The sequence below is a fragment of the Eublepharis macularius genome, chromosome 5 (assembly GCF_028583425.1).
Source record: "Eublepharis macularius isolate TG4126 chromosome 5, MPM_Emac_v1.0, whole genome shotgun sequence".
In the NCBI taxonomy this organism is placed as follows: domain Eukaryota; kingdom Metazoa; phylum Chordata; class Lepidosauria; order Squamata; family Eublepharidae; genus Eublepharis; species Eublepharis macularius.
Genome location: NC_072794.1, coordinates 55,845,705 through 55,861,045, shown reverse-complemented (window position 1 = coordinate 55,861,045; position 15,341 = coordinate 55,845,705). Strand labels below are relative to the sequence as shown.

The following is a 15,341-nucleotide window of genomic DNA, read 5'->3' as shown; positions in this document are numbered from 1 at the left end:
GATGAAACGTATTTGGTCAACTGATAGTAGACCTAATTCCAGTGATCTGTGGGAGAGATCACTTTTGGTATGAAGGCAGGATCTGTTCTCAGGACCACTTTGTCCTTGTGTAAGATACGTAGCTCAAGCTAATTAACAGGGTACCCAGTTCTAATACCCTTCTTGCAGATGTAACTGTGGAAAGGAACAAAGTCCTTAAGCACATAAGAGGAATTTCCTTGGCAGGCTCTTCAAGGGGTGTTCGGTAACAGCATACAGAACTGTATGCATTTTCCAAGTCAGAAATTGGTGAACTTGTGGTGGATCCTTCAGAGTATCATACTAGAGGGAGCTACATACGTGAGGTGTCTGGACAGACTCAGACTCTAGTACTGTGGCAGTACTGTTGTTAAGGCTGTGACCTCACATCTTAAGATTGAGGCTCTGAGACCGCTTGCATGACTGACCTGTAGGAAGTATAGAATGGATCTGGTTTTGGGTTTCATGACATTAACCCCTTTTTCTTTTGCATCTCCTGTGAAGGCTTTTTATGATGCATTATATATCCTGTTAGTGGACTGTCTCCTAGAGGCCAGTCGCATGTTGGTTACTTCTTGAGAATAAACTAGAGGAGAGAGTCTTGCTCATTCTTCATACAGTTAAATGTAGCTATTCCAGGTGTGGATATAGAACTTGGCATCGCTGGAGCATATCCAAAGATATTGGAGAAGTCAGTGGTGGAAGTGTTGACAGCTGTTGAAGAGCAGAGAGCTATGGGAGCTGAGGGCAGTAGGGTGCTATCAATATGATTTCTGCTTTTTTGGTTTGTTTTTGTTCTCTTATCTTCCTGATTGGCTTCAGGAGAATCAAGAGTGGTTGGAAGGCAAACAGCAGAATGCTTGGCCACTGTGATGTCAACGCATCGGTTACTTTGTCCTTGGGATGGAAGCACCTGGTGAAATTGGTCAACATGCTGTCTGTTCTGATTAGAACGTGTTCGTCTATTATTTGTGGTCTAAAGTGTAGTAGGGCCAGATAAATTGCCCAGTGCACCAGTAGGTTTACAGAGGGTCTCATCTCACAGCTGGACTATTGACCTTGCACTGGTGGATCTTCTAGTGCAGCTCCCCATCCGGACAGACAGGTGTCTGTGGAACCTGTTCCATTACTGGAATGCAGTGCTGCTTTCCTTGCAGAAGGCTGGTCACAGTTGTCCACCATACGAGGCTTTTTTTAAAAAAAAAATTATTTTATTTATTTATTTTTACTGTGAGGGGGAATGGAATGGAAAGACTTTTCTTGTTCATAATTTGTAGTTGGAAGGGTCTAGAAGTTTGTAAGGTGGATAGTGTTGATACTCGGAATCACTGGATAGTGTTGATACTCGGAATCAGTAGACCCATCAGTTTCACCAACGTTATCAATAAATACCTGGCCTTGATGATCCCTTGTGACATCTCCTTTCTCTTCTTTACCACTGCTTCAATTAGGAACAAACAATTGTGTGTTGTTCTAATAGGGCGTCCAGATGTTCTAATCACTGTTTAGATTATAAAGAACTTCTCTGTAAATTGATCAGGAACTGTAAGATTGTAGGCATGCAGAGCTTAACCTGATCAGCGAGTCATCCAGGTAAGTGTGTAGATTAATGCTTTTCCTCCCTTAGTTTTACACTGGGTTCATCAAATTCTTTGTGAAGGCCCTCAGTGCCCTAGAGAGGCAAAATGGAAGTACTCTGAACTGTAGATGGAGTCCCGTTGCACAGGAATTGAGGTGCCTGGACAAGATCGGAATGTGGAGATATGTTTCCATTAGATCTAGTACAGTAAGGTACTCCTTTGGTGTAAGTCAGCCCTGAGATCCATGAACAACTGATGCCAGGGTCTGAACCTGGGTCTTTCTGTATGCAAGGCAGGTGATCTGCCACTGTGCTATGGGCCCTCCATTAGGAGGGATTCTGTGATGGATCTCATCATCTCCAATCTGAGATGTCCAAGTTTTATGAACTTGTTGAATATTTGAAGTCTAGTATCACCCTCCACTCTCCGTTCTTTTGACACTGTGAAGAATATGGTGTACACTCCTTTTCCTCTTGTCCTGCAGGAGTGGAGGCATGAAAAAGGAGGGATGCACTTACCTGTAACAAGAGTGCTGTCTATTTGGACCGAATAATTCAGAGTCTCTGTAAAGTCACAGCAACAGTCACTTATCTGAAAAAGTAAAGTGAACTCACAAAAACGCATAGCAAATAAACATTAGTTCTTAGGGAGCCACTGGGTTTTAATTTTTTCCTACAAGGATGCAATCTGCTATAAGAGATGATCAATGGCCTCAATTCAAAGCACTTTGGCCCATACACTTTATGCCCTAGGATAGGGTTAAACACGTTTCATGCTCCCTTCAAGAGAGATCATAATGACCTGTTCATCAGCAGCTTAAAGGAAAAATTGCAACAGAGAATTCTGGTTCTCACATAGACTAACAGTTTATAGCATTTGCTGTCTACAGAGACTGAAATAGAGATGAGGTGCGATTTAATCTGTAGATCCTCAACAATAGTAATGACCACTGGAACTAAGAATACATTTACTAAGGGTTACAGCAGAGGCCTGCCAGTAGCCAATTCAGTGAAAGTTTGTTCATCAAGGACTTCTTGCCCCGGGGCACCTTTCTGAGTATAAAGATGGTTGTGTTTATCCAAACCCAGCTTTCAGCCCCAGTGGGGGTTCCAAGATGTATACAGCATTTCATATCTTTCCATTCTAGCCACACAACAAACCCAAAGGTAAGCCAGGCCTAGAGAATGCCACAGATCAAAGGCCACAGGCAGGTCTCCCAAGGAGAATGGCATGAGAATGGAAAATTTGTATTCACTTACCGTGAAAATTCATTCTCGGTGGTTTAGGGAGTGGGTCATTCCTGATGTTTGGGAACATAGCTCCTCCTTCGTATTTCAGGGCCAGCCGACTCCTTCTTGATCCCGGATGGGGAGGGGCTTGTTCCAGTGTCCTTCAGTTCTTTTTCCAGCTATGATCTGCTATACTTAACTTTTCTGACCTGTACTGTACTATCACCCTCCCCACTAATAAATGAAATTTGTCACTTATGTCTTCCTTCGTCACCCTTTTTTTTGGGGGGGGGGGTAGGAATGACCCACGCCCGAAACCACCGAGAATGTATCTTCACGGTAAGTGAATACAAATTTTCCATTCTTCGGTGGTTTGGGAGTGGGTCATTCCTGACGTTTGTAATTGTAATCCTATGGAGTCTGTTTCGTGTTTTATGTTGGTCCCAGGATACTAAAAACTGCAGCAGTTCCACGCTAGTCCAGGGTTTACTCATGTCTACATGAGCTAGCTGAAGGCCTGCTAGGCCTCTGAAGGCCTGCTAAGCCTTGTGCTCTTTTCTTTGTTTCTATAGAATAAAGTTACTCTGTGCTGATTAAGAGATTGAGAACCCTGAGGAAAGCAGGCCCCATTCCCTGGAGGAAAAAAGGGCATGGAGGCATATATGGAACCAACAGGGAGAAAAAACTTCACTGTCTGCAAAAGTTTCAGTTTCCCTTTCTTTTTTTTGTATAGGTTTCCTTTCTAGCTGCCTCAGAGGGCCTGCTAGGATTCCCTTTGTAAGAAATTGCCTCTTCCACAGTTCCCTGTTTGGGTGGGGGGGAAGGACCAGAGGAAGGACCAGAGGGAGGCCTGTCTCTTCCCTCAGCACTCTGACAAAAATTGGCAGTCTCAGTTTATGTAATCAAGTTTAGGAAATCTGGGAATAGCATTGCAGTGCCTGATCCAATTGCTTTACTCACAAGTAGACCATCAATGGACCCTGGGACCATTGCTATTTGGTGCTCTCGCTGGGTCCTGAGCATTTTCTTTTTTTTATTAATATGTCTAATGATGTTTAGGAATTCCTGAGGTACTACTACGGGTCCCGATCCCATCGCATTACTCATGAGTAGCCCTCCTTTATTCACCATAGGCTCTGGAGGCACGAATGATTGTTGAATCTCAGACCAGCTTGGCTGCCCCGCACTGGGTCTTACGCCATTAGACTGGCTTAAGGATGTGGAGAAATCCACTCCATAGCCACTTCCCAGCTGGTTGGCAATGTTGACCTCATTTGCGAGGTCAGAAATGGCTGCCATGTTTCCTTTGCTCAGGGAGGAATAGCGGCTTTTGCACTTCCGGTATCTTCGCGATATGAGTGGCCGCAGCTGCGGCTTCCTCGCTGTTTGCCCCACTGACTCTGGGGTTGTTGCCAGGAAGCAGCGGTGAGGGGGGCTTCCAACTCTCCTTCGGAGAGGAATCCTATTGTGATGGAAGAGCATGTTTTGCTGGTCCATGATTCTGTCTTGCCATGAAATGGCCACCACAGCCAAAGAAAGGAAGGAAGGAGAAAGTTTCCCCTGCAAGCCTTCTAGTGGGTGCGCAGAGAGAAAGAGAATAGCAAGGAGGTAGAGTAGAAAGGAGCAAACAAGGCAAGAATCAGGTTCTGGAAAGTAGAAGCGAAGGAAAGGAAGAAAAATAGTTGAAAGGCAAGGAAGTGCACGGATGAAGCTGCTCTCCCTGTTGAGGTAGGAATGAAACTGAAAGAAAGGGTAACTCCCACTAGGAAGACAGGAAACAGAAAACTTGTTCCTGCCTCCCTGACTAGAGGGTGGGAAACATCCATCAAGATGTCCTCTGCCTCAGAGGGAGAAGATGTGGGTTTTAATTGAGATTGCCAAACTTATAGTTACAAAGAGATCTAAAAGTACTGTTTGTATCCATAGCAAATTGGAAGCCATTGATGACTCTCTGGGAATGGAGAAGAAAAATGAATTAATGATCGGTGGAGATGGGATGTTAAGAAGATGAGATAAGATATGCATATATATATATGCATATATATATATATATATATATATATACACACACACACGCATATATATATATATATTAAAGAAAAAAGGAAATTAATTAGACCAGAAGCTGACTGATGTGAAAAGAATAAAGTGTCATAGGAGAAAAACTGTAACGACTAATAATATGAATTAGTTTCTTTTTTAGGTTTCTTTGCGTAAGCCACTCGAGGCCTTTATTAGTTATATGTATTTTCTTTTCCTTTCTGTTCTCTCTCTTAATTTTTCTACAATAAAATGAAAATTTAAACATTAATAAGAGGAGGAGAGTTTATTTCCTGAGAAATCTGGCAAAGGAGACTCCTGTTTCCATGGCTAAAATTAGCCATTACTTAACTAAAATCTAATCCTGTCTACTGTAGCATTTGTATTTGTCCAAACCAACCACTTAAGATACAATATTCTAAAGATGCCACTAACAAAGCTATAAAAAGTCAAGAAACAGTGAAAAGCGCCAACAATTCACCCCAAAAACAATATAGTTCTGGGAAAACATTCCTTTCATCTTCAATGAATTAGACGGTAGATAATAATCTCAGTCAAAAGCAAAATATAAATCAGGTCCCACAGCAATTGTTGCATATACAAATGGAAGTCATCTATGCATACAATTATGTAACTAGGGCAAGAAACAAGATGCTGAAAGGAATTTAAGACAATAATATTTTCTTGAAAACTATGTAAAGTCACACAAAAATTGTAGTGCAGCGTTTCTGAAAGTAAAGGGAACATGAAAAAATTACTTAGCACTCTCATTGATATATCCCTTGACCTTTAATCACAACAGAATTGTAATTTACAGAAAAGGTTTTCTTCCTTTGCAGCAGCACTGTCTATTATAGGAATAGGCAGGGGTACATTGCAATGATTTCTAAGGTAGCTAAACATACTAAAACCAAGATCCTCCTCTGAAGCTTGTTGGGGAAAATATCAGTCGTTCTGCATGAAATATATACACAAGTCTTCACGTACACTGCTGACATTGAATGCTCAAGCACAGAGGAGCTACAGTTCTCTTCTGCTCACATAAGGAGGGGTAACTTTTGCCAATTCCCTCTTCTCACTGCAGATCCTCACCTTGTACCCATTGCTATTCCTGGCAAGTGTCCCATTAGAGCAGCTTTTCAGGGAACACAGATGGTTGCAATGGGAAGAAATAGATGAGCAAAGTTTAGACCTTTGCATCTAACCTTAAAATCTATAACGAATAGGCATAAGTTATTTATTTCCTCTTTGTAGACAGCTCAAGATTTGCAGAACCTAACAAATTTGTAACACAAAGAACCCAGGCACAAAATCTATTGCAGTCTAAGTTTGCCAACAGCATATGGAAGTTCGGTACAAATTACAAATATTCCCGTTCATTTTGATTATGAAGTGATTTGCAAGTGTGATGACAAAGCACGATTTTCCCAACAGCCGAGTAACATATGGAAACTGTCACAGTTAGTTCTGACAACTAAGTAGGTAATGATTAGATGCTTTGATAATTTACAAAAAATTATGCAGATGTTAACATTCCTGAAACTCTAAGGTACTGTTTCCCAATGAGGGTTCTATGGAACCCTGGGTTTCACGGTCAGGTGTTCGGTAAGAAACCAGGGAATAAATAAATTTTTTGAAATACTGTAAAAAAATTCCAGATATCCCTTGAAATATCATTGTTATTAAGGTTATGTAAGCTGACACACACACACATATATAACAGCTATTTAAAAATAAATATTCTTAACAATAATTTAGAGATCATTGAATGGCACTCTCTGCCATCAACTTTTTCTGAACTGTAAACATTTTCATGGGTAAACGTTCCTCAGGATTTACAGGCTCCTCCATGGAAAAAACAGTTAGGAAACAATGCTTGAAGGGATCACCTGTAGTCTGCACAGCCATCTGCTCTTAGCCCCTCCTCCTACTGCATACCAATTTCTCTCCCTAAGGATGTGTTGGTACCAACATTAACCATGGGTAACACTAAGCAGGGTTAGCTTTTAACCAAATTTAAGACCAGCTTCAAATTATGGGTAAAAGCAAGCCCAGGTTGACATCAACCTTGGTTAACAGTAGCACTTGCTTAGCCAACAACTATGGCTAAGGCTGGGAGAGAGGGAAGTGGCAAGAACACAGTATCCTTTACCATGATTAAGTGATGTGCTATTTGATAACAACATTTATGTATGCACAGGTTCTTAAATCAGCATGCTTGAATTTAGGTATTTTTCTGACTCCTTGTTAGACAATAGTATGTGCTATGGCCAAAGGGAATGAACAGCTGCAGTAGTTAAAAAAGTCCTGCCTCATCCTTTCACCATAGAACAGTTATGCAAGGCAGCAACTTCTAAGAAAGCATAAAGGTATAGTACTGGGGGGGGGGGACGTGCTCTTTAAACCTCCTGTTGCAATCAGCAGATTAAGCAACTCAACTGTAAGTAATTAGTATACTGGTATGCTCCGAGAGAGATAGGTAAACATACCAATTGGTAATTCATAAGATAGAAATACTATTTTTCAAGCTTATCTGTGGGTTGCTACAAGTGCATGGATTAATTAATAATGTTTTTTACAAGCCACTTGTAGGGCTAACATGCTTGTCTTTCCACCAGCTTAGCCCCAATGAGTAGTCTTGATGGGGTTTTTTAGATGGCAGTATAGAGAACTTAAGTATTTTCACCTGAGAGAAATCTCATTTATATACACACATCAAGTTTGACTACTCAAGCCCCTCTATGTCTCGGTCTTTATAGTGCTTTTAATATCCAGATGAAATCTTCTTTGTTCCTCTTGCTTCTTCTATGCCACTACAGACCACAATAATTAGGCATATTTGTTTCATATAAGATCCCATGCAGTGCAAGCAAAATCCAAGTCACAGTACAAAGTACTGAAAAAGTAAGAAAATGTTTTTCTGGGATGTTACTATCCAATTTATGTTTGTGAAAGACCAACATAAACTAGAAAAAGTGACTATATGGGGAAAATAATAATCAAACATAAGGTACTGAAAATTGTACAAACATGTAATTGCCCATGTTTAGCCTATTTCTATATTAATTTACCTAAGGATGAGTTGTAATGATAGGTTGAAAGAAAAAAAAACGCACGATCAAGCTGGCATATCCTCTCATTAGCAGAAGCAGCCACTTTTGAATTTAGCCAGAAAACGGAAAGCATTCAGCTCTCAACAGTTTACATACATGGAATAATGCTGGATCAAAAATAAAACAATGAGAATTAAAAAAGGCATGAAAAAATGGACAATAGCAACCTAAGTTTGCAAGTTGCTAAAGTTCTGTCTCAAATTTTAGCATCTGTTTCAGAGAATTTCAAATGTCAACTGAATTAGTAAATGAATTTGTCAAGTCTGATGAGAAAAACGTATAGACAGACTTGATTGTACGTCCATAGCAAACATACCTGTCCCAGTCAAAAGTCCAGCACTCTTCTTTCGTGTATAAGCGCGTAAGTGGTTGGACAGGCTAACAGCACTTGTAAACGCCGTATTGCAATGCACACACGTTCTAAGCTTCACAGGCATACCTATCATTCAAAAGAAAACTATAATCCAGTTCTCTTTAAAAAAAATGAAACTCTCAAAGCGTTTTGAAAAATTCTGTATTAAAAGTTGCTTTCAAGTATCTTCACTGCATTGGAACAATTGTTTCATATACCAAGAGGATCCAAGCTAATGGCTATTACTTTCATATGTAGCATTTAGCACAAAACATGCTATTTTGTGAGAAAAATGGAAGGCGCGATTTGAATCCCTAAGCTTCTCTGAATTTAACACCTATTATCACTTTCCTGCTGATCTTCACATTACACAGATTATTTCCTAACCCCAAAATACAATCCTGTGATTTGAATAGCACAATTCTGTTAAGAAGTTTCAAAGCTTGCAACATTCCCAATAAAGAGAATTAGAAAGTCTAGTTGACAAAGTGGTAATTAAAGTGTTTTACCCACACGACTGTAAAAGGCTCAATACTAAATTAGGCTGCTGATGAAGGCTGGGAGAAAAAGGTGGTAAAACACACCACTGCACAGCTGTTAGACAAAACATTTTATTCAGTGCATTTTATCTTCATTACTTTGAATGCGCAATCAATAATGAAAGTTAATGATTTGTAGTTTTTGCTAAAATCTTTGTGCTAAATAAATGATCAACAAACTAACATCTTAACTATCACAGGAGAGAACACACAGTGAAACAATACAAAACTACATCAGACAAAGAAACCAGAACAAGTGGTTTCTTCTAAACTTTACTTTCATACACACGGTTTCTTCTCAACTTGACTCATACACAAATAAAAGTTTTCACTGCACTTCTTAGGAAAATATTGACTTGGGCAACACAAGTTTCTTCATACTTCCTACACCACACTGGGGAGGGGGGGAATCATTTCAAAACATTTTATCAAAAGAAAAGCCAGGTGAGAAAAATAAAATGATTCTTAGATATATTAAAATATTAAAAATCAAAGAATAGCTAGATAATAAAAATGAAATTTTATTTAATATAATATATTTAAAGAAAGGTATTATTGTTGGGGACAATTTTAAGATAATTAATTTTAGTAACTAAAGCAGCAATGCAATTTAATAGTCAGTACTTATGTTAATCAAATTTAGCTAAGCAGCCCTATTTATAACTATAATGATGCCAGTGCCTTTCTATTTGGAATGAAGCTTAGGAAATATGCCTCCTAACATTAAGCAGCACTGATACAAGGCAGCAAAACATTAGTTCAGGTACTATCATCATTACTGATGATTTACTGGGAAAATTACTTTAAAGAACTTCACCAAAATATTTAAATGAACCATGTGTAGATTCTAAATACCATAACCTGCTTTTTTTTCTCTCCATCATACAGAGCAAGTTTTAGTATGCCAAGATATCAGTGAAAAGTAAAAAATGAGAACTGGAACACAATCAGCAGTATCATGAAATGTACCCATTGCTGTACTCTACAGCTTCATGCTGCAGGTGTGGGATTTAGTGTTTCAAAGTTCCCATTATGAAAACCTAGAACTTCACCTGCAGCCTGAAGTGGCACTCTGCAACAACAGACCCAACACATGAAGTCTGCTGATCACATAACTGTTCCCAGAAAAAAACCAGGTACTAGCACAATTACTGTATCATACTGCAGTACTGAAAGAACCAGCAGAACAATTATACAAGATCATGCTCTTCACCTGCAGAATATATTACATAAATATTAACTCAAACTAAAGCAAGAAATGATAGCTGCAAGAAAGTTTGTGCAGAGGTGTTGTCAAAGGATTCCAAGAAGAGCGTCCCTGAGCCATGAGAGCCAAGATAGAAAGGTATCTTTAAAAAGAGCACTCTAAAACTATGCTATAGGGACTATGAACAAAAGCAGTCTAGAGTATAAATTTGTTTGCACAGTTCCTAAGAAAATCTCAGTTCATAAAGTTACAAGGATTTTGTATTAGAACCCTGATGGCAACAACTGTGTTCAAACAAGACTACAGGTAACTAGTAGTACTCACAGGATAGTTATAATCTAAGAGTATTCCACACATCATCCACCATTACCCAACCAAGCATGCATTAAACTTGCATAAATGTTTACAGTCTCTTCCCCTACCCAAGATTAAGAACAATCCTAACAATATGAGCAGATTACACATCTGTACCACCTATAGTCTCTGAAAGATATAGGGGTTCCCCCAGATGTGAAGTATCTGAGAAATGCATCATGTTTTGTTAAACAGACTTCTTGTTTTCTTCTTTATGAGCATCCTCAATTGTTACAGACCATAAGCAATGTTATATTCAGAACTCAAGCTGTATGCACAAAGTAAGACACTTTTCATGCAAAATACTTTTTCTGCTGAAAATTATGCAAAGAAAAAAGTTTCAGTAAAAACTACATTTAGATTATTAATTAAATTCTATGGAAAAACATGTATAATGGAATAATAAAACTAGCTCTAAACAAGCATCTTACCTGACTGCATAGTCAAGTCCATTTTTTGCGGCTGATACATCAAAGGACTGTCTTCATCTAATGGAAGAACACATTTTTGAACAAACCTCTTTCTTGCAGTTTGATTATGGATTTTTTGAGGAGATATCTCTGTATTTCTTTCTTCTCCTAACCTTTTATTTTTCAAAAGTTCTATCAGTGTAAGTGACTGATTTTTTTTTTCATCACGTAGTACTGATTTTGCTTCATCACATTCATTGAGGAAACTCAGCCCTTCTTCCTCTGAGGCAGACACTGATATATCTTCAGTCTTTAGGCCATTGCGGTATGCTTCAAGAGGTATAACATTTCGAGATAAAAAATCATCATTGGAGGAAAGTTTCTGAGCAACAAATGGTCTGGGAATCACACGCCGACTATTCAATGCCTTCAGGATTTTTTCATATTTTTCTTCATTTTGCATCATTTCGTTTAGAACACAGATTGGAGACTTGTGAGCATCCCATTTGGTTTTACCAAGCCTTTTCAGGTGTCCTCGAACATGATTAGATAATCCAATTTTAGTGTCAAACCAACCTCCACAGAGCTGGCACGTGTGTTCTGAAGAACTTTCTGATTTCTCAATAGCTAGAGAAAGAAAAATATATTGATTTATCAATGTATCAGACACTAACAGCCTGCTTAAGCTGTACATGTTAAGCTTTCACCCAAGATAATAAACAAAAGCCATCACAGGAGAGAGGCAAAACTAGTTCAATGTTAAACATTTTTATATCCCCTTCATCCAGCACACCATTACTAAAAAAAGACTCTTACCTTTTCTAACTCGTTTAACTGGGGTTCCTGTCACAGTTCTTTTGAAATGCTGCATTTTGTCACTTGTTGCTATCTGCTCAGGTGAGACAACATGGCGAGCCTCATAGCTTAACCCAGCTCTGTGAAGATGCCCACGCACATGATTAGACAATCCAACACCAGTTTCAAAAGTCGCTGGACAATACGGACAGTTTTTTTTCTCAAGTGATAAGTCAGTCCAATGGAAAACTGAATTATGTTTTGGCAATGTTGTGCCTATGCTTTCTAAATTATGAGGATCTTGAAAGTCATGCAAGTAATTGCTACCTTCTCCATCTTCATAATACTCAAAATAAAATCCATCATTTTGCTCATATCTAAGAGAAGATTTACTGCCAGCTTCTTCTTCAATTTTACCTTTAAATAAAGGGAACAGGTTTACATGTTCCTGATTAATATCACTGTAAGAGTCATCCTCCACAGACCGTGTAGTGTAATCACACAGTTCAACATTATCCCATGAACTTTCATCCTCCATTTCATAGCTGTCTTTTTTTCCAGCAAGTTTCTGCAAAACAACAACAGTCATTTTATGTAGAAAGTCTGGATAACTGTCCAAATCATCTCCTGTTACAGAGCCTTCCCTTTTGGGTCTTTTAACCAATCTTTTTACAGTTACATGTCTATCTTTATAGACTCCTGGTCTTTTTGCATCATAGTTAAGAGAATCCATAATAAATCTATTATGAGAATTATTTGAAGTCAATAAAGGTAAAGATCTGACAGATCTTGCAGCTTCCCTTTTTAAGTGTAAAAGATAAGGGCTGCTGGATTTTTTAATTTTATGGTTTTCACGTTTGTACCTATATAAATAATTACTGCTAGCTTTGACACTAGCCTTTTGCTTTCCTGCATGATGTAAATATTTAAGTTTTTGGCCAGAGCTATTTTTATTCAAAATAGGCTTGTCTGTAGAGCTTTGACTGTACACACTTACAGCTGACTGTGCAACGGTTTTCCGAGCCTTCTGTATCCTGGGGGGTCTCTTGTGAAGTTTTGTAAAGTTACTTGACTGGAATGCAGAACCAAACGGTCTCTTTATATCCTGTTTCAAAACAGAGTTCTTTGGAAAGGCAGATGACTGTTTGAGTAAATGTTTAGTCCTACTACCAAAATCTAATGGTTCTTCTATAATATGACTTTTTCTCTTTTCTAACCTAAGATGGCTACCAAAAGGATCTATGCATGATGCTGGATGCAGGTATTCCATGTGTTTCTTTAAAATGCTTCTGGCTGACGTAGTAAATGGACACAATTTGCACAAATAGTCAGCTGACTTCTTTGCTGATTCCATGAAGGAATCTTTCACTAATGTTTTCTTCTGTATCTTTCTCTCAGATAAATCTGTAGTGATCATTGAACATTTTACCACTGCCCCATGAGCAATTCCTCGATGGCATTCAAGTTCACTTTCTGTCACTGCCATGAAGTTACATTCTTCACAGCAGTAGTACCTTTTATCTTTCTCATGGGTTTTGGCATGTTGCACAAAGGTTTTGGGACAATTGGTACCAAATACACATTGTGGACATTGTAACCGTGCACTCCTACCCTCATCTTGGAGCTCTTTCAATTCACGAATTTCCTCCATCAGTTTCTGTCTTCTTTCCTGATGAATTATCATATGTTTAAGAAGGGAATTGCGGTCTCGAAATGTCCGGCCACATTCCCTACATGCATAAGGCCTTGGAACATTTAAGTGACGGAAATGACTATTGCCATCCAAGTGATACATCATGTGCCTGTGCAGGTGCTTCTTTTCCCTAAAATTCACATTGCACTTAGTACAGGGATAAAATGATGGCTCATCAGTACTGAAATTAGATGGTGATTCTAAATCATCTTGTTCACATTTGTTTAACAGAGTATTAGAAAGAAAAGTGCTAGTGTGAACAGGAGAAGCATCACCTGCACATTTATTACTTGGATTATAGATCAATTGCTGGATGGCATCCACAACTTCCAACTCCTCATCTGTTGATTCAGGCTTCACTTTTGCTAATGAAAATCTCTGTGTTTCTACTACTTGAAGATTCTCACCCTGCTCCAAAAACTCAACATCTAGTGACTCTGAGTTATCAGGAATATAATCTGATTCATTAAAACAGTCTTCAGTATAACGTGTTATTTTGCTAACATCCATCTTTCTTTTTCTCCTTTTCTGTACACCCACTTTAGGCTGAACTGGTGACTTCTCTACCGTTTCTTCATTTGTCATGAGAAATTCTATAAACTCTTTCTGTGGATCCCAATTTGCATCATTTTCTGCCCGGAATTCACCTGTACCTGAGGAAGTGCCTATTAATGATTTATTACTGTCATCTTTTGCTAGTGAACTTTTGCTATCCTCACATGCATCTACTTGGCTTACTAAAGTGCTGTCTGATTTTATGCTTTTTCCTATAGACGACTGTGTATCACAAGCAACTGAAGCAGAGGGAGGTAGATTTTTTGAGGAATGTGTCAGGTTCTTAGAATGTGCTGTTTCAGGTAACAAAAACAAAACTTGGTTTTGACTTGAATTTTGGGATGAAGTCTTTGTGGGAAGTTGGAGATCATGTACCACTATCGTAGATGAGCAAGAATCTGCTTGATGGACCGCAGTTTGTGCAGTGGTTAATGAAATGCTGCCTTTATTCATCATGGAAGTTTTAGATAAAGTGGAGTGTAAAACTGGTCCATTAACAGCAGTTTCTGTAGGCAGGAGAAAGTTTTCACTAGAAACAGTAGGAGCACCAGTGTGTATAAATAGAGATGTCTGGCCTCCACTTAAGGCTTTTTCAGACTTGTCCTTTGATAGCTCTTCAGGCAACGTATTTTTCTGAAGTGATGTTTCAGTCTCTTGTGATTTGGGAATGCCACTCTTTTTTCCAGAGATGAAATTGCTGTCATCTAGCAGCTCTCCTTTAGCACCAATAATCTCAGTATTTATCTCATCCATACTCCTGGTCTGCCCATTAAGCTCATTTATGCTAGAACAAAAACAAATATATCCTTATTAGAATTTCTCCTATACAACTGAGGAAAACAGTTTTTGCATTTATATTAAGCAAATTCAGTTTTAAATTTAGATTAGTTAAAAGCCATTTCAAATCGAGAAGGATCGTTTATTTTACAACCTTGATATTAGTTAATGAAAGTGGGCAATTTCTATGAAAACTGTCAAATTTCAAAATATATTTTATCCTCCATATTACTTTTAAGAAAGTAGAAGTGTAAGAAATCTCACCAAAGAAGATAAAAACACATTAGGATGGACTCTGTAAACTCCAGAGTCAGCATGGCACAGTGGTTCGAAAGTCGGTCTAGGATCTGGGATACCCTGGTTTGAATCCCCATTCTGCAAGAAAGCTTGCTGGGTGACCTTGGGCCAGTCACACACTCTCCGCCTAACCCACCTCCCAGGGCTGCCGAGACCATAAAATGGAGGAAGAGAAGCATACGAGTTCCTTTAGGTCACCAGTGTGTAGAAAGGCAGGATATAAATGAGCTGTTGTGTCACAGTGGTTAAGTGGTTGGGCTGCAAATCAGCACTGTGCTTGTTCAAATCCCATTACTGCCATGAGCTCAGTAGGTGGCCTTGGGTAACCACTTGTCTCAGATCCAGCTCCCCAGCTGGATAACACTGACTTTGTTCACTGCTC

At 38.9% G+C, this 15,341-nt stretch overlaps 1 protein-coding gene across 4 annotated transcripts in view; it reads right to left on the bottom strand.

The window, feature by feature from the left end:
• Nucleotides 1-15,341, bottom strand: part of ZNF644 (zinc finger protein 644) — a 74,588-nt gene that overhangs the window by 17,734 nt on the left and 41,513 nt on the right. For 2 of the 4 annotated variants that reach the window (XM_054980158.1, XM_054980157.1), the window contains exons 4-5: nucleotides 11,659-14,669; nucleotides 10,864-11,469 (exon numbers count right to left, since the gene is read on the bottom strand). In XM_054980158.1, coding sequence (XP_054836133.1) covers nucleotides 10,864-11,469; nucleotides 11,659-14,638 — 3,586 coding nt within the window. In that variant the 5' untranslated portion in view covers nucleotides 14,639-14,669. Of the gene's footprint in view, nucleotides 1-8,296; nucleotides 8,420-10,863; nucleotides 11,470-11,658; nucleotides 14,670-15,341 lie in introns of all 4 variants that reach the window. The other 2 variants (XM_054980160.1, XM_054980159.1) reach the window with 2 other exon arrangements.